Source organism: Chenopodium album, chromosome 15 (assembly GCF_948465745.1).
Source record: "Chenopodium album chromosome 15, dcCheAlbu1.1, whole genome shotgun sequence".
Lineage (NCBI taxonomy): Eukaryota > Viridiplantae > Streptophyta > Magnoliopsida > Caryophyllales > Amaranthaceae > Chenopodium > Chenopodium album.
In genome coordinates this window covers 10,413,155-10,439,684 of record NC_137848.1, presented here as the reverse complement: position 1 = coordinate 10,439,684, position 26,530 = coordinate 10,413,155, and the positions used below count along the sequence as shown (strand labels likewise).

The following is a 26,530-nucleotide window of genomic DNA, read 5'->3' as shown; positions in this document are numbered from 1 at the left end:
GGTTTTGGGTTTTAATGAGAGTACTTTTTATAGAAAAGAGTTAATAAAAATGAAAATATAATTTATAGAAGGAAAAAATAAAAAAGGGAATTTTGTGGATATATGACAGCTAATTTCCAACCATGTAAAAGTAGTTATGAGGATATTAATTGATTAATTAAATTTAAAATAAAAATTTACGAAATTTATTTTTTTTTTTTTTAAAAAATATTGGTATGCTATGCTGAAGTCATACGATTTTAAGTTTGGTTGAATAAGACCATATTTTTGGTGTGTTGTGAGAAAATGACCACTTTTTATTATGTCCTACGCGCTAGCTTGCTTGCTGGCGGGCTTCTCGTTCTTTCGTCTCATCTTATGATCATTTTATTCATCCATAACTAAAACTATGTGTCCTTTTTTTTCTTATTTTTGGTCTTTGTAATAAATTCCTTTCACCATGTTTGACACCACGCCTTCTATGAGTTCTATGACACTTCTATCTCCTCTTTATTCAATGTGAGACAACTGTTTATATTCGGATATTTTCATTACAATTGAGCTTACATCTATAAGATTATGTGACTTTATTTTATTGATTTCATTATCGATATCATAAAAAGATAATTACAATTAGTGGCGGATCTAGAAATTTTAAGTAGGGTAGCATTTAGCCATTAAATAATAAGAGAAAAAAAGGTAAAAATGAGTTATTATATATATTATCGTTAATTAATTAGCCTTTAAATTTTTAACATTTATTTTGTTTGATAAATACAAATATGGAATTACTTATGTTCTAGTTATCAATAAAATACAATGATTAAATTAAAAAGTACTCTATATGTTCAATAAATTTTCTTGTATTTGGTAAGTTATACTAGTATATACTATAAATTTTCTTAATTGTTTTACTCATCATATAAAACTAATTACTCCGTAATAAGATTCTGTTCACTTCAGCTTAATTTTAGTTCAGTTCATTTCAGCTCCAGTCAATTCAATTCAGCTCCAATCAATTCAGTTCAGTTCAGCTCTTAATTTTCTTCTCTCATAAAATATTCATTTCAGCTCTATTCAATTCAACTCCAATCAGTTCAGTTCAGTTCAACTCAGTTCAGTAAATATGAACAGACTCTAAATAAATTACTTACTAAATATGTATATTGAAATAAAAAGTGCAATAAAATGGGAAGAATTTTTAAGAATAATAAGCTGCTCATTAAAAATAAAAAATAAATAAATAAATAAATAAAATAATAAAAAAGATTGATATCATGTATGATGAATAATAATTAAAATAGTATATATTTATTTTATAATTTAAAATTCATAAATTCTAGTACTTGATTTTTTCATAAAGCAAATGAAAGACTCCAAAAAAAATAGTTGAATACTTAATATAACCCAAAAAAAAAAAAAACCTAAGAGATCTGTTGTTATACACAACATGTCTCTTTAGATTAAAGCTAATAGCAGTAATTTGCTATTGTTGAATGACTAGAATCAAAGAGACCAGCTAACCATAGGTCTCTTTGCATGTGCTTGTGCCTTTCTTGATCCGACATTGATTACTTTTTTTTTTTTTAAGGATGTCCACCCACTTCACCGGAGTTTAGCTCCGACTACATCCGCATCTGACTCGGGTAGTACACCTGGTTTATGGTGGGTGAGTCTCCCAACAAGAGTTTCTGCATATGGTGAGGCTCGAACCCGAAAACCTCCCTTAAGCAACTTCATGTTGCTACCACTTTGAGCCAACTCTTGTTGGTAGATCTTCCATTGATTACAATCACTAATAATTATGCATGATAAAAAGGAACTACAAGAATAAGAAATAACTAGTTATTATTACATTGGCGATCAGAATTGAATCTCTACTATTCAACTCTCATAATTCCATAGAAAATGTTACTCCCTCCGTCGCTTAATTAGATGTCCACTTTTAAAATTACACGGGAATTAAGGAACTTAGAGATTCCTTAAAACCGACTATTGAAAAGTACAAAGTACATGTGGGGTTAGAGAGAGATAGAGAAAAAAAAAATTAAAAAAAAAAAAGTAGTTGGTGATTATTGAAGAGAGAGAGAGAAAGTATTGAAAAGTAATGTCAAAAGTACAAAATAAATAAAAGACAATTGATGCCAACTCATCAAAAAGAGGGAATACTGTCAAAATGTACATTCTTAAAATAGAAATAAGCATCTAATTTTAAAACCCCCAAAAAGAAAAGTAGGCATCTAATAAGGGACGGAGGGAGTAGAAAAACTCCAAATTCTTTGCACATTTTCTAACTCAAACACTAAAAATTAATATCAATTTTTTTTTTTTATTATCAGTTTATGGCATGTTTGTCATCATTTTTGTTTTCAATTTTCTATGGTTTTCAAAAAAAATAAAAAATAAAAAATAAAAAATCATGATTTTAAGATGTTTGACTAAATTTTTATTCTTTAAATGGCACACATCATATGATTTAAAAAATAAATAAATAATAATAATAAATTACAGTGACATCGAACAAGCCTTCAATTAACGGTTTCTATTTTGCCATTAAACAACAACAACAACAAAAACTCCCAACAAACTCTTCATTTAGAGGGTTTTTTTTTTTTTTTTTTTAACGATAAACAAATGGTAAGAGGAAAAACTCACAGCAATTATTTGAATTAAAACCACTCTTCCTATTTAAAATATCTTCAACATTTTTCATTAATTGTACTCATTTCTCTATATTCAATTCACATACAAGTAATTTTTTTCTTCCCCCACTCCTTAACTTTCATTAAGTTAATTGGAAGATTTTTAATTACACAACTATGGTTACATTATTTATCCTAAGACAATCATTGAGATTTCAAGGGACAAAAAATTATTAACCTTTACTCTTTTCCAATTTTCTTATACATATTTCGTGCACGGCAATATGACATTGTCCAAAAGGCTAGTTACTATGATATATATAGTATGTATGAGTAATGATATTTATATATAAGCACGATATTAATTACATTACTAATATGTAAAGCTAAACTTTTAGCCAGACCACCAGACAACGACACTTGGTGTTTCACTTTTTCGTCTAGTGTCGCGCCACATTGAATGGATTTAGACAAACTAGGATTAAAAAAAGTTAATTTAGAATTCTTTTTTCAATCAAATATGGATAGAATTTTAGGATAAAATTGTTCGGGCCTGTTCTCTTCAGCTTATTTTCAGTTTAGTTCAGTTCAGTTTAGGGTCTGTTCTGATTGACTGAAATGAGCTGAACTTATTGGAGCTGAGCTGAACTGAACTGAATATTTTTGAGAGAAGGAAATTAAGAACTGAACTGAACTGAAAATAATATGAAGAGAACAGACCCTCAGTTCAGTTCAACTCCAATCAGTTCAGTTCTTAATTTCCTTCTCTCATAAAATATTCAATTCAGTCCAGTTCAGTTCAGCTCCAATAAGTTCAGTTTAGTTCAGCTCATTTCAGTAAATCAGAAGAGACCCCTATTTTAGAGTTTTATTTTCAACAAAATTTGAATAGCATTTTAGAATAAATTATTGGTTTAGAGTTTTATTTTCGATAAAATACCAATATTATAAATTTAGAATTTTATTCAAATTAATAATTAGATTATAACTCTCAATAATATCCTATTAAATTATTTTTTAAATCATAACATCTGTTTTAAAGAGTACTTCAAAATAAATCTATTTATGATACATTTTATTAATTGATATTCAATATAAGTTATTCATAAATATATAAATTTATACGATTAATCAAGTCACTCGACATAACAAAACTTAAGCGGTACGATTAGCCAAAGGACGAGGTATGGCATTCCAATTTTTTGCAAGTGTTGTGTATGTGGTAACAACTAACCATTAGATAGATACGTATAATTTATTTGGAAAGATAAAAGATTTATATTAATGATATATTTTAAAATTTAGCACATAAATAAAAAAATTATCTTAAAATTTAATAAATAAGTCGGGTATTACACGGGTACAAAACTAGTCTGAAATATACATGATCCAATAGTCCAATACCAAACAAGAAACAACTCGATTATTACCCATGACAATTAACAAACCAACAATTCACTACAAGAGTGAAAAGATAAGTCAGGTAAAATGGCGGGAAACAACAAAATATAAGACAGGTCAGTTTTCTGAAGATTCAGGTGAGCAGTTTCTAAAGTGGGACCCAATAATTTGTCTAGGACTGAGCCATCCAGTTTGATTCTGCTAGCCAAAACTTTGTTCTTTTTTACCAAAAATTAAGGCTGAAAAACATCAAATCATCGTCGTCAGTCAATACTCAATAGGAGAAAGAAAAGAAAGCTACTCACTCACTCGATCATTACCCTTCGCTCGTTTGAGAAGACCACTCTCGCACTAAACTAGACCCACCTCTTTGCTTTTACAATGCTTCTACTACTAATTGCGATTTGCGAGTACACACGTTAAACTTGTACGAATTGTATTAGCGACTTTGTTAGAGTTTGTAGGAAATAAACTTGTTTTGTGACTTTGAAGTCACGAGTTTCAAAACTCAATCGTGTACTCTTATATTTAGATTTCTGTGAAGTTTTCATATTTGTTCCTCAGACATATTTTGCGACTTAGAAGTCTTGGGTCATCTAATCTACTTTTATGTGAGTTGGTTTTAAACTGATAGTTAATAGTTAAAACACATCATAATATTTTATACTTTATCATGACGCTTCTCACATAAGAGTTTTTTTATAACACGCTCACGCTGGCCTTCATAGCATGTTACAAGACCAACTTAAAACATAAATTGCTAATTGAAGTTTGGAATATTTGTATTATACTGTATCAGATAATTGTGACAATAATAAATTCATTGTATCACATAAGGCAAATGAATCACTAATAGAATGAAGGAATTATGTCCTCGACTCTAATGCAATTAGAGGATATAAAATCTATATTATGGAGATAATAATACGTTTATTTATCGGGTCGTCTTTATGTCTTGCTAGAAACCAATATCGAATTTTGGGCTAAAACAAAGTAAACTCAAACCCACCTAAATGGATCCTATAAGGTCAAGGTCACACAACAGGTTTGGATCAACAAATAAAGAAACCCGAAGCCTAATTAGGGCTTTAGGGGTGGCCAAATGGCCAATCAAAGAGGGAAAAGGGGGAGGGAAATCTAACCCTAATTAATCTAATATTTGATTGTTAATTGGAGTTTGGAAAAAATAAGATACAATTTTCATAATATCGATCTCTTTTCACAAAAGAACGTACAACATACTTCCTCTCCATCATTTCTCTAAGTCGGGTTGAACAACTCCAAAAAAGAAGAAGATTCTCCCGTCCAACTAGCATTAGTGGAGTGTTGATCAAAGCCGGTGGATCAAATAGACGAGGAACGTTTGAGGCTCTTTATTTTCCACATAGTAGAAATTTACAAAGAGAAATTCACTCATCCATGGTTCATTTTAAACTATTATTTAATCTTTATTTGTATGTATATGAAATCTTGTGCAAATGTGTATGGATGTGATTTATGAAATTACATTTAGAGTACCTAAAACCCTATGTTACCTTTTTTTTTTTAGGGAAAAATCCTATGTTATCTACTCATAATTACTGTATTACCAAGCTACGAATTAAACTCCAAACAAAATTACTTGGCGTAATCATGGTGATAACAAAAGTAATTAAACTAAAGATTAGTGAAAAGTAGGCCCCACGAATCTATGCATGGGATAAGAGGATTAAAAAGTCCACGGCATGGTTTTAAAAAAATAGAAAGAAAAGAAAAAAGAGTGCTTTTCTTTGAATGTAAAGTCTATATGTCTGCCTGTGGAACCCACGCGCTTTCCTTCTTTGTTTCTTACTCTTCGTCCTCGTCTTACGGCTCTTACACTTTTCAGTTTTATGTAATACGGATTACATTGTTGCGTACAATACTACAATCAAGTAGTTTTTTTTTTTTTTTTTTTTTTTTTTTTTTTTTTTTTTTTTTTTTTTTAAAAAAAAAAAAAATAAAATTTAAAAAAAATCAAGTAGATTTATATAGTGACAATTGAATTGTTTCAAAGTATTCCGTAATTATTTTTATATTTTAAGCGGAATTTCATAAATTATATTCATATATGTTTAAATAGGATCTCCTGCATATACAAATAAAGATTACACAATTAACTTTTGATGTGTGAATTCCTCTCTGCAAAGTTCTACCGGAGATAAGAGTCTCAAACATTGCTCTTCTATTCGGTCCACCGACTTAGATTAATACTCCACCAATACTGGATGGATGTGAGAATCTTCCTTCTTCTTGGATTAAAAACTAGGGTTTGTCCTCTTCAGCTTATTTTCAGTTCAATTCAATTCAGCTTCAATCAATTTAGTTCAATTCAGTTCAGTTCCATTCCTAATTTCCTTCTCTCATAAAATATTCAGTTCAGTTCAGTTCAACTCCAATCAGTTCAGTTCAGCACTCGTTAATCAGTTCAGTTCAGTTCAGTTCTCTCATAAAACAAGCCTTACGTTAGAACTCGTGCGATGTACGATTTATATAAAATCTATTTTTATAAGTTGTACTAACTCCGTTAATGGTTATCTGCAACTTTGGGGCATTATTTGTGAGATATAAAAATTCCAAAGTTGCGAATAACCATTGTAAACACCCAATTGTGTCTCCCCAAAAACCAAACCCAATGATGAATATCCTTCACGTCGTTTGATTATCGAACGAGGTAAAAGTGTGAAAAGTCTAGTGATGTGGTTGTTTTTATTAAAATATCTCTCTTTCTATTTTTGAAAATATTTCTTCTTACACTCTATTTATGAAAATAGCCATTCCATTTTAGTTTGGTCCATGATATGGGTCCAATAATAGTGTAGTTGGATTGGGCTCGAAAATAGCTTTTCAAAGATATATTATAAGCCCAATTTCGATGAATAAGGAGGAAGTCATGGCCAAAATACTAAATTGGGCCCAAACCGGATTTTACCTACGACCCAATGATCATGTGGAGGGTCCAAAGGTTTAATCCCATTCCTAAACTAATTAGGATTTATTAGAAGCTTCTATAAGTTTCTAAAAGATCTCAATTATCCTTTTTTAAAAAGATACGATCAAAGAATTTGAAATTGAATAAAATATCTCTTTTTGAGAGTCCTTGTCCTGTGCGAAATCAAAGATGGTCAGATATTATTTTTGTGACTCATAATTTTTATTTAAATATTATATGGTTGGATAGATCTTGAAATTATCTTTCAAATGATATATTATAATACTAATTTCGAGCTATAACGAAAAAGATATTAAAGAAATACGAAACTCTATCAAAAACTGACACTCTTTCACTATTTCGGCCATATCTTTCAATCTACAAAAGATTTTAATCTGATTCTAATTGGTTTGGAAAGTAGACTTCAAGAGCTTTCCAACGACATATTATATGACTTATTTGGGCTTTTGGATTAAAAGATATGATAAAAGAAAAATCCGTAAAAAATTGTTCCAGCGCCAAACGACAGAGTCTGTCGCCTGGCGCTAACTCCTGTCGTTCGCAACAGGAGGTCTTTTATTCCGAATGGGACTCGAACTCTTTTCTATCGTTTTAGGACTATTTTTCTATAAATTGGGGTCGTATCTCCCCGTTTTCATTCATTCACAATCAACAATCATCTCTTTCTCTCTCTCTAAAAGCTAGAAGCTTCTTCTTTCTATTATTTTTCTAAACCTTCCCTTTTACAAAATTCCACATACATTAGTTCTAGACACACCTAGTCAAGTTCAAAGTTGCCTTCGCCCTAAACGTGAAAGGTTTATAATTTCTGAGGGTTTGATCCCAAATCCTATTTCAATTATTTAATTTAATTGTTTATTATTTTCCTTGAAGTTACTAACGCGTGTATTTTGTTATTAGAAAGAGATACGAGGCATCCAAGTAAGTAATTTAATTGTTATTCTTTTGATATAGAAAGCATGCTTTGATTGTTTTGATTCCTAGTATCATGTTAGGATATCTTTATGATTCCTAGTATCATGTTTAGGGTAATAACTAAGATTTCTAATATCATGTATGTTTATATGATGCTTCCTATTCTTTCTTATATCATGTTAGTATCATGTTAGGGTTAAAGCTTTAATCTTTAATGTTTAGTGACATGATAGGATTTGGTATTAATCTTGTTAGTATCATGCCTAGGCTCTTGCTAATATTATTATTGCTTTGAGATTGAGATTATTATTATTAATATGATGATGATGATTATTTTATGTTACTTGATATATATTATTGTTATTGCTTGATCACGCCTATTATGCATGTTTAAAGGGAATTTGTACTTGTAATCACGCTTAATAAGATAATTAATAATCTTGTTTAGGTTAACATGATTATAATTCAAGTGATCGCTAATAATAGTTTTGTTTGTGCATTAATATTCAACCAATATAGATAAACAGGTTTAGGGTTAACCTATTGATTGCATGTTAGTCAGAAAGCGCACATGAATATGAGAAGAATAAAGTAGAGGCCTATTTTTAGGGCAGGTTCAATCTCTTTTAGGTTGGATTTGTACCTTCATCCCCGAATATCCAGTCATGGTTCCAGACCACTATGGAGTTAGCGATTTCATGGATTGTGAAGGGGTGTAACCTTCACCCTGTGAACGGTTTACAAGTTCCTAAAACTTGTTGGCGACTCTTTTACTCTAGCTTTCTTCCCTTTGGACGCCACCATGCTTAAGTGTATGATCATAGTGGGGCTCAAGTGTGGGATGCTTGAAATATTCCCTACAACCATTAACGGAAGTAGTACATTTTTTAAAAAAAAATAAATAAATATAAATAAGAATTATGCACCTTGTACAAAAATATTTGTAATTCTATAGTTTTAGATTTCATCAAAATTATGATATAATACATGTTCCTGTTCAACATCGCCTAATACATATTTCAACATAGGAGTTCATTTATTATTAGTGTGATATTTACCATTGTTTCATTTTTTTTTAAAGATAAATTGATAGGTTCTAGTTGTAATTTAGAAACTTCTAATAAATTTCAAAATTGTTAAATATGGTAGATCCACAAAAAAATAAAATAAAATGACATTATCCTTGCATTTAAGCAAGAAAAAATTTATTATGTTAGTGACATATGGACAGTAATGACGTCAACAACGTTTTATTTTAGTAATAGTTAATAGATATTGTACTTTTTTTTTTTTTTTTGAAAGTGATAATGAAAATTGTATCTTATTTTCCCCATACCCCTAATTAATAATCAAATGTTACCTAAATTAATTAGGGTTAGACTTCCCCTATGCCTTTTCCCTTTTTGGCCGGTCACCCTAATGGCTTTAATGGGCTTCGGGTTTCTTTGTTGATCCAAGCTTGTTGTGTGACCTTGTAGGATCCGTTTGAGTGGGCTTTGAGTTTATTTCATTCTAAACTTTGACTCAAAGGTCTATATCGTTCTTACTCAAAGGTTACTGATACTCCCTCTTTTTTCATTATTCTATGTTAAAATTTAAAATTTTGTAGAGATAAAAAAAATCAGGTTAGACCAAATCTCTAAGGAAAAATTGTCTGGAATAATCTCACCTTTGGGGTGTCCGCTAAAAATAATCCCACCTTTGAGTTATTTTTAAATAATACGACCTTTATCCTCAATCCGCCCAAAATGGTCCAAGTCGGTCATATAACTTGTTATAACTAGGGCTGAGCAAAACTATCTAACAATCCGAAAATCAGATTCGCATCCGATCCGAAAAATATATTCGATCCGAAAATTTCAGATATCGGATCTTATCAGATTGGATATTGGATATTGGATTTTTGGATTTCGGATATCCGAATATCCGAAAAAAAAGGGATATCGAATATCGGATCGGATATCAGATCCGAAACACCCAAATCAGCAAACCATAAATACCCCACAAGCCCAATACCCCCAGAAGCCCAAATAGGCAAACACCCAAACCAACAAAACCCTAAATCTAAAAACCCTTGAATCCCATTCCCACGCCCCCCCTCATTCTCTCCTCTCAAATGACCAGCTTCTCTTTCATACTCTTTCTCCTCTTTCATCCTCTTCTAGTTTCTCCTCCTTCGATCTCCTCTTTCATCCTCTTCTCCTCTTCGATCTTCTCTTTCATCAAGAAAAGCTTGCCTTCTCTACTTCGATCCTCCAACCATCGACCATCGTCATCAACAACCGCAGTAACACCGCGACCGTACGGCCATTTGATTCCCCGAGCTTCCAACCCGCAAAATCGATGACGACCCTCTTCTCAACTTCATATCAATGACAACTATTATTTCTTTGTTTTGTATTTAGATTTCTGTAAAAAAATTTGTGTTGTAATTTGTGAAAAATATTTGTTGTATTTTTAAAATTTCTAGTATATTTAATCTACTTCTTGTTCTGGTTGTTGTATTTTTATCTAGTTGCAATGATTTTTTTTTTTTTTTGAATAGTTGCAGAATAAATTTAATTTTTTTAAAATTATTTTTTTGAATAATATAATATAATATTATTAAAAAGGTCGGATATTGGATATCCGAGATATCCGATCCGAAATTTTCGGATATCCGGATATCGGATATCTGAACATTTTCGGATCGGATACGGATATTAGTTATCAGAATTTTCGGATATGGATATCCGATCCAAAATTAGGTTTCGGATCGGATAACTGATCCATGCTCACCCCTAGTTATAACAAGTTACCGGACACGTGGCGACCTGTTATTAGTAAAAAAAAATAATAATAATAAAATCATTTTTTTAAAAATAGTTAAATTTTTTTAAAAGAAAAAATAAAAATAAAAAATTAATAATTAAAAAACCATCCACACAAGGCTGCCAAGCCAACGTCATTGGATCATCCCGGCCTCCTCAGTCCCCTGCCACGCTACTCCGGCCAGCCAGCCCCCATCCCCAGCGCCGGCGCCGCGACCGACCCCCATCTCTATCCCCATCCCCTGAACCTCCATCCCTCTCCCCCACGAAAACCTAGCCGGAAAGCACCAACGAGTATAAATCCTTCTCACCACCCTCGAAATCCCCTTTTCCGTCCCGACCCCAGCCCCCCTCCCCATCCCTTGTCCTTTTTTCGGCCACTTCCCCTTTCCCACGCCCCAATTTCGGCCCCAATCCAGCAATCCCCTTCCCACGCCTCGATTTCGGCACGTCTGGGTTGATGGTAGTGGCAGGGAGGCGGATGGGGTTGCGGTGGGGCTGAGATCAAAGTTTTTTTTTTTTTTTTTTAATTGTTAATTACTTCCTCCGTCCCTTAATACAAAGCCTCTTTCTAGCATTTATTACTCACATAATAAAGAGAAAGAGGCTTTTAATTTAGGAACGGAGGGAGTATTAATTATCATTTTTAAAAACAAAATTAAAATTAAAACTTATTTTTGACCAATCACATAGTGACACGTGTAAATTAAACTTAATAAAAAAATACCTACTTAACAGGTTACAAGTCACTTGGGACCATTTTGAGCGAATTGAGTATAAAAGTCGGATTATTTAAAAATAATCCAAATGCGGGATTATTTTCAGCGGACGCTTCAAATGTGGGATTATTCTGGGAATTTTTTTCCAATCTCTAATACACAATCATATGCCAAATTTGCAAAATAGTATGGGGCTTATTGGGCCAAAAGCGGATTTTTCGGGTAGGACTTAAATTTTGAACTAAAACTACATTTTAAGAGTTGCCCAAATTTTCATCTTTTTCAAGTCGGACCATTATTCATCCCCTGTAGAATTATACCATTATTAATAGATCAATTTTCAGAATTATTACACCGTACTATATATATGGATTTTGCTAGAATGAAATAAGAGAAAATTGAATAAAAAGTTACCACAGTTACCAACACATGTGTACCAATGATTATATTTTTCAAGCTATGCAGCGGCTTAGAAAGCTAAGACAATTTGTTGTTTACATTATGAGAAACTAATGGGGTTTTTTTTGGATGTGTACGTAAGCCACGTGGCAGCTTATTAGTGGTTTTATTATTTTTTAAGGGCATTAAAATTTTTTGACTCAAACTCGATGTGCATAATTTTTATTTTTCCAAAGAAGTGAGTAACTTTTTGAGTTCAAAAATTAAATTTAACGAAAAAAATGTGCATGTTAATATTTTCATTTTTCTTGTTTTAATACTATTTTCATTAGATCCCAATTATATATATGTATATATATATAATCACCGGATGGGACCCTTGACATAATTTTGTAATCACCGGATGAGACACTTAGCATAATTTTGTAATCACTGGATGGACATTAGGCATAATTTTGTGTAATATTTTCCCTCCAAATTGTTACGAGTATTTATTTTTTTAAAATATTCTATTAAAAAAAATCTGAAATTCTTTTAATTATTTTTTATAGTATATAACACATATATAAACTATTACATAAGTCATTTAATTTCAATTAACTCCATTTCAATTGACTATCGATCATTAATAAATCTTATTATTATGAATCCGTGCATAACACGGGGCCAAAACTAGTTTTAAACTACTCAAACTTTAAAATATGAAATGTCATTTTTCATATACTTAAACAATTAATGACATGAATCAATGCGTTATAAAGAATTTATTTTTATAGTATGATGATTAACTCACATTACTTTCTTGCTTTTAAAGTATGATGATTAAGAAGGCATTTAAAAACAAGTTGTTGAAATAATATTAATACATACTCTTTCAGTATATACCAAATGAAGTGATCAGTGATTAATCAGCAGAATATAGTTAGTAGCTAGTTAGGTCAAATTTACTTAGAAGCTACCGATAATCGAGGCTTAAAACATGGATGACCAAAATTTGTATGATGTAGAATGAAAGGGACTTCTAAAGTTAAAAAAAAAGGAACTTTCGTATTTAAAAAAAAAAAGAAAAAAAAAAAGACAGCATACTTGTGAATGTCTAAATTATTATTATTGCCTCCCTTCCAAAAAAAAAAAAAAAAAAAAAAAAAAAATTAAAAAAAAAATAATTATTTTTGCCTAACAAGTTTTTCAAGTTACAACTAACTTCTGTATTTTTCTAGATTTTTTTGTACATTACATTAAAACAATTAACTATTTTTGTTTTGCTTCTTTTTTGTTATCAATCATCAATCAATCAATAACTTAATACTAAAAGTGAAACCAACACATGTCGTTCGTCACCGGTTAAAAATTTTCCCTCCATTTTTTCTTTCCTTTTTTTTTTTTTTTTTTTGTCAATTCTTCATGAAAATTATTTATTGCCTATAATATTCACCTAATGAAATATTCTTATATGTATATATTTTATACAGTATTAAGTAATTTTTGTAATATTCTCCAAGTTCTACAATATTCTCATGCTAAGATTTTTATAACAATCTCATGCTAATATTATAATTTGGGAAAGCCTTACTTCTATATTAATCTTATGCTAATATTTTTTTTATATTAGTATTTGATGTTTCATTATTTTCCTCACCTTACTTATATATTATAATAAAAACATATGACTCACTCATTTTTAAGAATTTGTTTTTTACATATAGAAAACTAAAGTTAAAGTTAACTAGTATAAACCAATGTGTATGTCAAACTACGTCAACAAAATAAGGACATAATAGGGTATATAGCATGGGTTCTAAATAATCAATAGACCCTAATTTTTTTTTTTCATATATTTATAAAGTCTAACATATCAATAGCCTTAGAAATTTAACATGCATCATTGTCAAAAAAAAAAAATGTCAATATAGCTATTGTTTTTTAAGTTTATAAATGTAATTCTTTATTTATATATAATTGTTAAATTAAAGTTATAGTTTGTTAAATAATTTTATAAAATTGTTAAATTAATATTATAGTTTGTTAAATAATTTTATAAAATCCGTGCATTTCACGGGATTTTAACTAGTTCTGTAATATAAAGACAATGCAAATGTAATCTTTTACCCTCCTAACCTTGTGTAGTTATGTGTTAAGTGGTATACTCTTTCTGTTGTTAAACTGATAGTAAAAGAAATTTGTTTAAATTTGGGTTCTTGTAGTGGGCTTATCTTTATGGTCTCTCATTCATCCATTTGTTCTAACACTCTCGATAAACACATAGGGGATAAATTAAGAGTTGTAGCTGTGTGTCACAAGATTCACAACCAGATTGTGGGATCAATTAATCCGACCTTAGTTAAATTTCGTGATATTTCGTCCTAATAAGATGTCTTCTTCTTACGTACCAGAAATAAAAGAAAAATTTATCAATTGCAGCAATTTAAAGTTTGTATTTTGAAATTGCAGCCATTTAAAAAAAATTGCAAATTGCAACCCAAAAGTTCTTATACATTGTAGCTCGGTTCAACTTTTTCATCAGTTTACGTGTCGAAAAATATTCGGTTAAGGTTTTAGGGGCCATTTTAGCTCTTAAGGCTTTGAATTGAGCTCGAAATTAGCAAAAAAAATAACGTAAATGCTTCGTTTTGCGTAACATAAATGCATCGATTTGTGGGCAACTATTTTTTGCTAAAAAAATGAGGCACTTGCATTTTTTTTTTTTGCTGGTTCCGAGCTCAATTCGGACCCTTAAGGGCTAAATTGGCCCCTAAAACCTTAACCGAATATTATTCGACACATAAACCGATGAAAAAGTTAAATCGGGCTGCAATTTACAATTTATAAGAACTTTTGGACTGCAAGTTGTAATTTTTTTTTAAAGGAAAAATTGATAAAATTAATCCCAACTTTAAGGCATTCACTTTTAATAATCCCAACTTTGGATTATTATTGAATAAAAATCCCAACTTTAAAGGGTTTTCGCTAGCTTTTATTGGTCCCAAGTGACCGGTTACCTGTTAAACATGTAATATATATATTTATTTATGTTAAAAAAAACGTGGCACCACTTAATTGGCCTAAAAAATAAGAATTTTTTTTTAAAGAAAAAAACAGAATTTTTTTTCTAAAAAAGAAAAACCATCACGCTACCACTCTGATATGTCTATTTTATATAGTGTTTTACCTCCGTCCCTTGGTCATAATTGGTAGTGTTTTTGGCTCTCTAGAGCCATTTTTATTACTAATTGGTGTTTTCTAGTGTTTTCGTAGTTTTGGTTGAGTTTTGTAGGGAATTGCACATTTAGAGCATTTTTCCGGGATTTTATGAAGAGACTACGAGCATTGGAGGAGCACGACCGTTATACCGAGGCAATTGGACCGAGTAGTCAAGCCCCAAGGAGGAAATTAGTTTGGGCCGAAGTAATAGCCCAATCAAGAAGTCGAAGATAGCCCAAGTGGCCTTGTCCAGCTCAAGAGGCTCCGCCCGAAGGCGCGCCCGGCCGGGCGGGGCGGAAGAAGAAGAGAAGCCCTCTTCGCCCGATCTCGCGCCCGGCCGGGCGCGAGAGAAGCCCTGATGAAGAAAAGGCGGGCTCGGTCGGGCGGTGTAGTGCCCGACCGGGCGCGTGTTTTTGGAGGATAATTAAGCTCGATTTTAGTTCGTTTAAGTTTAGGATTTTCTAGTTTAATATAAATACGTTTTTGTTATGCAAGTTTAGTACCTTTTTCTCTTACCTTTCTCTCTCTACTTAGTTTTCAGATTAGTATTCTATCACTGTTTCTTTCTCTACAACACTACAACTTTGTTCTTAATTCAATTCATTGTTTTCGTTAATTTTGGTAACGATTTCTACTCTATTATTTTCAGTAATTTAATTTCTTTATTTCATCATGTCTTGTTTAATTGCTTTGATTAGTTTAGATTTAATTATGCGTGAGTAGTTTTATTTCTAGGGTTTATGGGGATCCATAAATAATATGAAGGGGTAATTTATTGTTGTTTATTGTCAATGCTTGATTAATTTCCTATTGATTAATTTAATGCTATGCAATTAGATTAGGTCTGGTTTAATTGTATGAGTTATGCAATATTGATTCAAGATTTGAGAGATGAGAATTGATGTTTAGGCTCAATTTTAATAGGCGGACTAATTTATAAATGGTTAAGTCGAGATTCGAGAGATGAGATTTAATACCGATAAATTAACTTTGTGATTGTAATACATAGCGAAGCCCTTTATGATCTGATTAATTGATGCATTATATTGATGATTGATTATTGTATCTTACCCTGAAATATTATTTATTGGTGAACCTATGCCCTAGGCTTTTATTAATTGATTTCTCCCTATTTTTATCTCCCTTAATTTAATTCCTTTTATCTATAATTTAATTACTTTATAATTTAGATTATTTTAATTAATTAGGTATAGGAAGACTTGTTTCCCTGTGGATCGACCCTTCTTCCCTATCTGCATAGTTAGAGGAACTTAAGAATTATTTTTTGACTAGGTGATACGACTTTATCCTGTCACACTCCCCAACCCCGTTCCGACAACCCCCTCCTTAACCCCCACACTTCGGCATCCTCTCTCCCCATGCCCAGCTGAAAAACCCCTCCCACCCCTCCCAACCACCGAAACAGCTCATTTCCCTTGAACCGCCCCAATTCCCACCACCCACCCACGAAAACAATCACAAAAAACACCTCAGCTCTCCCCTTCCCTTCACCCCGAAAACCACCTTTCTCCCTTCCCTAGCCCCAAACAACATTTATTGGCATTGGGAACAGGAAAATGGGTGATTTTTGGGGTGAGGGAAAGGGGAGGAGATGGTTTATCGGGAGGGTTTTTGGGAGTGGGGGTGGGAATCGAGGCGATTTAGGGGAAGGGTGGTTGGAGGGGTGGGGAAGGGGAAAGGGGTTTTCGGCGGGTTAGGCGTGGGGAAGGAGGCTGCCAGATTGTGGGCGGCGAGGAGGGGGCTGCCAGAGTGTAGGCGATGGGGAAGGGGCTGGAGAATTGTGGGCGATGGGGGTTGTATGGTTTTTTGTTTTTATTTTTATTTTTTATTTTTTAATTTTTTTTCTTTTTTTGACCAATTATGTTGCAACACGTGTCCCATTACCTGTTATAACAAGTTGGGACCAATAAAAGTGAATACCCCCTAAAGTTGAGATTATTCAATAATAATCCAAAGTTGGGATTATCAAAAGTGAATGCCTTAAAGTTGTGATTAAATTTATCAATTTTTCCTTTTTTAAATGGCTGTAATTTGCAAATTTTCCAAAATAAAATTTTAAGTCACATGATATTGATCTCAGTAACGTAGCTATTTTCGTCATTAAAGAAAAAAGTCACTATTTGGATCATGTGTAAAAACGTACTTGTATTTGAAAAAGTAAGATACATGTGTAATAAGTAAAAACATCGCGCGATTTCACCAAATGTCATGAAGTTTCACAAAATGCCACTGAGCTTTTAAAAATTCACCAAATGTCATTAATGATTAACAGCCGTTAGTCATTTTGTATAGGATAGATGTCTATCGCAGGACTCATTACTTTGTGAAAATGTGATTAGTTTGCTGCTTTGCTTAAAGGGGTTACAAGATTTGAAAAGTGATGCATAGTTTCAGGCTAGTGAAACAATTTGACTTTTGCATAATTTATGTGTTACTTTTTTATAATAACTCTTTTTCACGGGAAAATACAAGTTTATCTTCGTGATAAACAAAAATTGTTTATTTAGTGACATTTTCGTAAATAAATCAACAAAACATCATAGTTAGCATAACATTTTCGTAAAGAACTCAACAACATTTATTAAAATGCAAGTCGCCACAAATGTGTACTTATTTACAAAAATGTCATGCTGATTGGAATGTTTTGTTGATTTCGAAAATGCCACTAGATAAACGATTTTTGTTTATCACGAAGATCAAGTGAGGCTCCCTCATTTTTCACTTACATATTAAAAGAAAAAAAAAGATGTTTTTAGATTTATCCAAATGTATACTTTTGATGTATCAACTTTTCTACTCATGAATGGATATTTGGAGATTTTAAAACGTAAATTATACATTAGCAAGAGTGTAAATCCAAGTTTCGCATACAAACTAAAACCAATGCAGTAAGTTATTTTACTACACACGGCTGCTTGATTCGCCATTTGGTTATGGATTGTGATTATTTCGTATGGCTAATGCGCAAAGATAACTAGAAGCTTTAAACATGTCAAACACACACAATGTAATGTACAATATTTTATCATCCTAAGGTCCCATTTTTTAGATCTGCTCTTCTCTGCTCTGCTCTACTCTACTCTACTCTACTTAAAAGTAAAAGTAATATTTAATATTAAATTATTATAATAATAATTAATATTTAATAGTTATAATAAATAATTAATATTTAATAATAATAATAAATAAATATATAATTAATATTTAATAATAATATTTAATGATTATAATAATAATGCGATAATATTAATAATAGTAATAATAACAGTAGTAGTAGTACTAATAATAATAATAATAATAATAATAATAATAATAATAATAATAATAATAATAATAATAATAATAATAATAATAATAATAATAATAATAATAATAAAATCTGTTCTGCTCGGCTCTGCTCTGCTCTGTCTAGAAGCTCAAAAGAACAGGGCCTAAGTCATCTATCAAAAAACTTTATGTATATAGGTATTAGTCTTAGGCCCTTTTTATTTCACCTTAAAAAAATAATATTCAATAAAAATAATTTCAGCTTAGTAAAATTAATTTCAGTTCAGTTCAGCGAAAATAATTTCACTTCAGTAAAATTAATCTCACTTCAATAAAAATTAGTAAACTTAAAGAAGAAATATAATAGAAAATCAGTAAAAAATAATTTCAATTCAGCAAAAATAATTTTAGTTCAGTAAAAATAATTTTAGTTCAACAAAAATAAGGTAAAGTGAACGGAACCTTATTCCTTTTTGTCTTTGTTCTCATTACATCTACAAAGAAGCTAACCGACCAACAAATTATGTTACATTGTTAGGTCATCATTGATAAAGTAGATAGTAAATTCTCATTTTCTTTCTTTCTTTGTTTAGAAAAGGTATGTTGTTGGCTTTAAATAAAATTGTTCTAACCATCTTTGTACCTTTTTGAAAAGAAAAAAAATACTTTAATAGTTTAATGTTGATGATAATAAGAGTCTTAGAGAAGACACTTATAATTCATTAAATTTAAAGCCCACTCTCTTTGATAAGCTAAACGACGCCCTATTTAAATATGAATGGACAAACATGTCCTCGCGTGTATTAATTCAATTTAACATTCTCTCCTCCTAACAAATTAAACCACCATCGACCGAGGGCAAGGTCATCAGACACATTGCGGAGTTAAAGTCGTTTTTTTTTTTTGGGGGGGTGGAGGCGAAACGCCTAATTTTTTCAAAACTCTAGGGGAGAAATGCCTAGAATTTTCAAAAGTCCTTAGGAGATTCGAAAATTCTAAGCGTTTCTCCACTAGAGTTTTGAAAAAATTAGGCATTTGGCCTCCACACACACAAAAAAAAAAAAAAAAAAAAGATTTTTAACTCCGGAGATATATCCGATGACCTTGTCCTGAGTTGGTGGTGGTTTGCTGAGAGTTGAGAATGTTAGATTGAGTTAGAGGTCAGGGAAGAAAAAATGGAATCGTGAGGGTATGTTTGTCCATTAATATTTAAATGCGGGTGTTACCTGATAAAATAAGGGCATCCAACCCCGGCCTCAAACTCATAACAAAGAGTTCATTTGCAAATCACAAGTGAACCCAAAATACTTCATTAGACTTGTGGTCGCCCTTCGCACATATACACCCCCAGCCACCCTTAGTCGTGAATAATCGATATTTATTGTTAATATTTATTTGGTGCACCATGAACACATCAAACTACTGAAGTGCCAAAGGTTAGAGTCTTAAGACACCCAACTTAGGTACAAGACAAACAAAACATGAAATCACTTCTTGAATTTGATTAGATAAACAACGCAACAACCTTTTGATAGGATGCAAGGCATTCGTAGAAGAAACAAAGACAACACATATCCAAACCTTGATTTTTGGATTTCAATTTCGAATTGGCCACAACGGGCATTTTCAAATATTCGTCACAGTATCACCAGGCTTCCCGATAATTCACATTTTCCGCAACATTTACAAAACCCTGACATCATTTTATGATGTCCTCAAAGGATTGACATGAAAACCATGGGAGGAGAAGTGAGAAAGAGGGGGAGAGAGCTTAATAGCCTAAAGCACTCGAGTTTCACATTTACAATTTGTTTGAGTGCTGCCCTACATATTTAAGGAGGAGAAAACCAGTATGATAACTAGCAGGAGAAGTTGGTAGCGAAATCTAGATGGTGCTATGTAGAGAATCAACAAGTCGTATGCAGTTGATACCTCTTGCTTTGTTGGAGTGAAATCGTTTGAATTCAAACATTGGTTAAAACTCGTCAATGTTGATAGCTCAGACCTGAAACCAGAAAGGAAGATTTAGCAACTAACACATGCAGTTCAGCATATTAGCATAAATTAAGAGGCGATAACAGAGTAAATCTCTATAGTATGACAGCCATCCCAGGACAACATACTACAGATAGCAACTTAATTTTGGTGTTCATTATTAAATTCAGCGAGGTATCACATAAGATAAGATGAGGAGAGACGAGGGAGGAGGGAAAGGAGAGCAGATGCAACGGTTTCAGGTCTTTTTCTTGCTGATAGTCTTTAAGGAAAGACACGGGGAACAAAGAAATCAAAGCTGAAACCAGAAGGGTGATTGGAAAAACTCAGCAATGGCTGCTAAATGTCTAACTACAAAGAATTAGACAACAGTGCACTTCTACATCCTTAACAGTTAACGAGACTACAAAATGGATTGATTATCTTTCTGCAGCAGTTCCCTCACCAATGCTGGAAAGATGTCCATAATTTACAGATTTGACTTCAGTTATTATAGCTATAATGTTCAAGTATCCGGTAAAACTAGGAATATCCCTCCTCTTGCACTCAAGGTAAAAAAACTACATAAACTGGTATGGACAAGACTACTCTCTTTGCGCAATGTCACTATCACTATCGGCCAGCCATCCATGTTAAACCAATGAACTCTTCCCACAGCCAAGGTTCCCTTAAGAAGATGGATAAAAGCAGAAACTAAGAATCCATAATCATGCTAACCACAAGACACAGGCAATTCTGCAATTTGAATGAAAAAAGAATATTTAACTCCAACATAGAAAATTCTACTGCTCCTATAAAAGATCCCTTCAACATGGTAATTAACTTCATCATCCTTATTCTCCAACTCTAACAGTTAGTCGATCTTGTAAATCAGATAATTATTGGAACCTCCTCTCAACGCTGTCACCAAATCCCTATTTTTCAACCGTTTAGACAAAAAATACTCATTTTGAACATGCAAAGCAGTTTCCTCCGTCAGTAAAGATAATATATGTAAAAAATAGGTATTAAATGCCAGATTAAACTGCTGAACCAAAGTAATGATTTTATTGTGTAAAGACGAATTGGATAAAATAGCAAGAATGGAGTTTTTATTGCTAAGAGAAAAACAAATACCCCGAGCATTAAAAATTATGACCAGAAGGTATATAGAATCGGTATATAGCAAGATAATTTAGAAATCTGCAAGGGACTTTCAAAATATATTCCCATTTCCACAATAAAAAACAACCCGCGAAAGGGATAGAACAGGAAGTTTAAACCACAAGAATTGAATAAAAAGCAAACAAGCAACAAACCTGTCGTCTCCTCCTGGTGTACAAAATGTACCATGAGCGGACCAGGACATAGCATGGAAGAAGAAAGCCAGCAAGCTGAAGGAAGGAAACTTCATACTGCAGTGCATAACCAACAGTTAGGTCCTAATCTCTTGAACAACATTGAGAAAATAATACTTCACAATAGCATATAACATGTTTGTCTTTGTTATGCATGATAGCTTCCATAACACAGCCAAACCACAAGAACAGAAACACTGGTTCTAAGTAGTTACAGAAATGCATACTGCCAAGCTAACTAAAATTCAGTTCAACATTCTGAAAGTACAGTGTCATGTCGACCTTTCAATTCCCAAACCAATGAAACTGTCCCACCAATTAAAGAGTATGATACTATGATAGGACCACACGAGATCTGAGTTGCAAGATTGTTTCACAGAAAACAAGTTTTGTTTAAAGCACAGCATTAATTTTGCATATCCTTGATTCAAAAAAAGCAAGACAAAACATGTCCCACAAATTACAAGATTATATAGGACGACATAGTCATCTCACAGAACTTACATGAAAAAATGTCATATACCCCTGCATCAGCCCAAAATCTCTTGTAATCATCAACACTTGATGGATTAGCAAGACAAACATCAACTGCAAAAGCAACACATTAATTTCTCAAGGTTTAAAATTAAAGAAAACTAAGAATTGAATTTGGCTATAAAAGAAAACGATATTGAATATAGGGTCATACAATGATAGCTATTGAGCGCAAATATGTGACATTGCCAGCATTTGCAACAGCATAATCTTCATACTCTGATTCCAGTAATTGACGCTCAGCAGCAGCTAGAGCCAAAAGATGGTGGTCACGGAAACCAAAATGATGACCCCAAGCTTGACTGCAAAAATAGATACATCAAGCAAGCAATTAAGAGATTAATACAGCAGTGTATCATATTAAAAAAGACCAAGCTCTCGCAAAGCAATCAGAGACAAACTACAGGATAAAATTTATAAACAATGGCTTCAATAATTTAGGCTATACTCCAATTATGGCAGCTCACAAAACAGCACTAAAGAATATGTGTGAAGATTTGCAAAACCTGGACGACCATAAGATAATACTATAAGATAACAAAGGCGAAATCCACCACCACTCAGTACTAATCCCACAAACAGCATGCCCCAGGAGGTCCAAATATGCGTCACCTCTAACCAGTTAAAATTAGAAAAGATAGTTGCTTCTACATTATTCAGTCTCCCTAAAACACCAAATTTACATCTTAATCGGAGAATAGAATAACTCAATAATCCAATGGGCCTTGGCTGTCATTCAATTATAAATGTAAAGCTTTTATAGCGTTACAATAACTAATTAATGATCAAGGATTCAAGGTCACAAGAATCCTCGTTCAGCTATGAAAAGCATCTATAAAATGGACCTCCAGATAACCACTAGTAATCATTTTCCTTCAACAACATTCATTATAACCCAAGACCACTAGAAAATGGCATTCTACCCCATTTCAGGGGTTCACCTCAACTGGAACTGGCTTAGTGGCTTAAACTGCGGGACCAAGAAACAAAAAAAATCCAATGTGACCCAACAAAACATTAAGAATAACTACAGCCTTCATAGCAACCTAAAAGATGCTAGAGGTATAAGTCAATCTCCTAAAGGCCACTGCCTAATTAGACAGGACCACATTCCCTACTGCTGTCATTCATTCATCAGGTGCTTTTTACCTCATAATCATCCTGGTACTAGCATTAATCTAGAGTATGTTGAGTCTGTTGACTTCAACATACATAGTCAAAAAGTTTTTACTTTTAATAGACAACAAATGCCAAATGTATGTCCAAAAGAAGTAAATTGTACCTAACGTTGTTTGATGGAACTACTGACAGCAAAAATAGTGTGATAAGCATGAGAATATGCTCATATTTCTTGCAGAACAACTATGTATTATAACTTGGTTTGGTATGACATAATTGATGTTAAAGAGCATCGATTGAATGTGGCACATTACTCTCATACAGTAAGAGAAAATTCAACTTGGAGATTTACTAATACTTTCTTTTTAACATTCGACCTGAACAATTATCTTAAGAGAGACATAACCAATGAAAGAGACAGTTGCGAAAGTCTCAAAGATTCAGTATTACCTAAGATCAACTGCCATGACATCAGGGACAGGTTTTGGTGGGAGCGTATAATTGGGTGTAAACACCTGCAACACAGGAAACACTCTTTTAATCATCATTTATTTTGCAACATTTCAAGTTAGCAAATGCATAAAGATCAGCAGTACCGACCTGATTGCATATCTCGCAGGTGATATCACCCTTTTTGTTGCACCATTTCTGAATGCACTTCCTATGAGCAAACTGTTTACAAAGGGACCAACAATTTTAGTACCATTCCAGCATGTACAAAAAAAAATCATAGAAAGACAAAGAAGAGATTTTTTTTTTAATTTTTTTTTTAAAAAAAGGATGAAATCATTTACGGACTACATTATGTTTGGAGAACTTTGAAGGGAAAAAGACGAATAATAAAAAGAGGGGGAAATGGAATTCTCATCTCTTCATGAGTGACAAAAAGGAAAAGGTGTTCTTTCCATCCAAAGCTTTCAAATTAAAGGTTTAGTTTGTTAAAAAGGTATGTAATTAGATCCACATTACTTCATAAGTAAGTCTATTAAGTAATTATCTTCCATTTACAAGTGGGAAACACATACTACTACAAAGTGACAAACTTTTTCTATCTTTTATATGATTTCATTCACTAAATTGATCATTGATCACATTGTCCTTTATCCTCATCAAATAATGACAAACACACTCATATTTCACAACAAACCGATTCACATTAGTACCATCTAGAATTCCCTTGCCTCGACTTCCTTAACTCAACCAAATTACTTTCCTAATAACGAAATTACGGAAAATGGATCCATCCCTCTTACTCCCCTCGAAACCCCACTATCCAAACACAATGTAATTGATGTGGGAAACAAGTAATCATGATTTACAAGATCAGCAAACAAGTAATCATGAATTTAAGGCGAGCTAAAAATCAAATTGATATTAATCTTTTCAAAAGAGGGGACAAAATAATAGAAAATGGAAGCTTAACACAGAAGAAACAATGCAATTAAAAGTTACTTCCTTTATTAAACACATGAGAGCAACCAATCATCACGGATAAAACTTTTAATATAATCCACAACTTGTTAATCATATAATCTACAAGTTTTTGTCAATCCTTAACAACAATTGAATACTTTTCTTGGAGTAGATATTATAAAAATTTAATATTTTCACTCAAAAAATAGATAATAAATCCACTCCGTTTTGCTTCAAAATCAAGCGGATACCGTTCACGTAGACTCGGGAGTAGCTCGGCTTTAAAAGTCATTAGCAAAAAAAAAAAAAAAAAAAAAAAAATTAAGAAAATTAATAACTTTCCTCATTAGCTCCAGAAGGTGAAAAAAAAAAGAGGCGATGATATTTTGGGATTTATGAAACAGTTAAATATTATAAGAAGTATTCCGTAATTAAAATTATAAGCATAAATTAACAACATGAAAAAGAGACGGTCAAGTTCAACATTAGTCTTTTGGAATTAAAATTAATAAAAAATGTAAACTATTTTCAAGCTTGAAAGCCCAGAATTTCAAACGGCCAGAAAAAATTAATTATTGACCTGACTAATTTCAAGCTTGAAAGCCCAGAATTTCAAACGGTCAGAAAATTTAATTAGTGAAAAAAAAAAATCTAGTAATTCAACTAAAGAATTCATTTCAAGTATTTTTTGAAAAAGGGTTTTTTTTTTTGTAAATAATTTTTTTTACTCCGTATATACAAAAATCAACAAATTAAGGGGAAAATTCCAAATTCAAAATCAAAAAAGCCCAAACAGCAAAAACATAGATAAAACAATTAAAAAAAATCAAGACACCCCAGAAACTTTGGAAATAACAAAGAAGTTCATAAAAATTAAAAAAAAAAAAAACACTCAAAGTAACAATTTCATACTAACAATATAACTAAATACAATTCTAAGCAACTATTCAAATCATCAGAACTAGATAAGAAAACAAGTTCAACTTCAAAATTTAAAAAAATTAAAACTTTTTTTTAGTTTGTAAAAAAAGAAATTAAGGGAGAGAAGAAAAAGAAGAGACCTTTAAAGTACCATTACAAGCGCAAGGAGATTCCAAAGAGTGATCATCATCTTCTTCCTGACAAATCCTACACTCTTTCTGAAGCAAGCAACTTAAAGATGAACTGCTAATTATCTTTTTATTATTATTGTTAATTTCTTTTTCATTTTTTTTCTGATCAATTTTTTCATGAACCCCAGAATTTTCATCTTCTAATTCATTCCCAGATGAAGAATGTAAACATGCTGTAGCTATTATTCTATCCACACACACCATGAAATCATTCACCATTTTTGAAAAAAAAAATTGTGAAAAAAAAAAAAAATTGAAAAAAAAACAGGGGAATTAAGTGGAGAAAAACAGGGGAATTAAGAGGAATAAAACAGGGAAGAAAGCAGAGGAAATGAAGTGGGGGAGTTTGGTTTTATATATGAATAAAAAAAAAGTTTTTTTATTTTATTTTTTTTGGGAATAAAAATGGAAATAGAATGGTGCTATAAAAAGGCAGGAAGTGGGTGGTGGGAGGCGGAATTTACGAAAGTGGGTGAGTTTTTTTAATTATTTATCTAATTTAATATTTAATTAATAATGAATTAATTAGTTAATAAAATTAATTGTTTTGTTTGTAAAATTACAGTTTTTGGGGAGTTGTAAAAAAATATCTAAGGGAAGATGGTGTTATTGGTATGAAAGATGATGCAACAACTGCCCTGAAAAGCTGAGCTACTGTTGATTTGGGATTTGACCACTTTGATATTGGACACTAC

The 26,530-nt window shown here is 31.9% G+C and overlaps 1 protein-coding gene across 1 annotated transcript; it reads right to left on the bottom strand.

Moving 5' to 3' along the window:
• Positions 1 to 19,802: 19,802 nt before the first annotated feature.
• On the bottom strand, positions 19,803 to 26,174 carry LOC145581873 (uncharacterized). The gene is made up of 7 exons (XM_081638905.1): positions 25,785 to 26,174; positions 23,911 to 23,982; positions 23,761 to 23,825; positions 22,346 to 22,493; positions 22,162 to 22,245; positions 21,619 to 21,714; positions 19,803 to 20,330 (listed from the first exon to the last, which is right to left on the bottom strand). Exons 1-7 carry the CDS (start codon positions 26,052 to 26,054, stop codon positions 20,325 to 20,327), a joined length of 741 nt encoding a protein of 246 aa, XP_081495031.1. The 5' UTR covers positions 26,055 to 26,174; the 3' UTR covers positions 19,803 to 20,324.
• Positions 26,175 to 26,530: the final 356 nt, after the last annotated feature.

Excerpts from the sequence above, each read along its gene's own strand:
- LOC145581873 (XM_081638905.1), bottom strand. The coding sequence starts at position 26,054 with ATGGTGAATGATTTCATGGTGTGTGTGGATAGAATAATAGCTACAGCA. Across the intron at positions 23,826-23,910 it reads CCTGCGAGATATGCAATCAG|GTGTTTACACCCAATTATAC; the intron begins GTCGGTACTGCT and ends CCTGTGTTGCAG. Across the intron at positions 22,494-23,760 it reads GTCATGGCAGTTGATCTTAG|TCAAGCTTGGGGTCATCATT; the intron begins GTAATACTGAAT and ends CTATTTTTGCAG.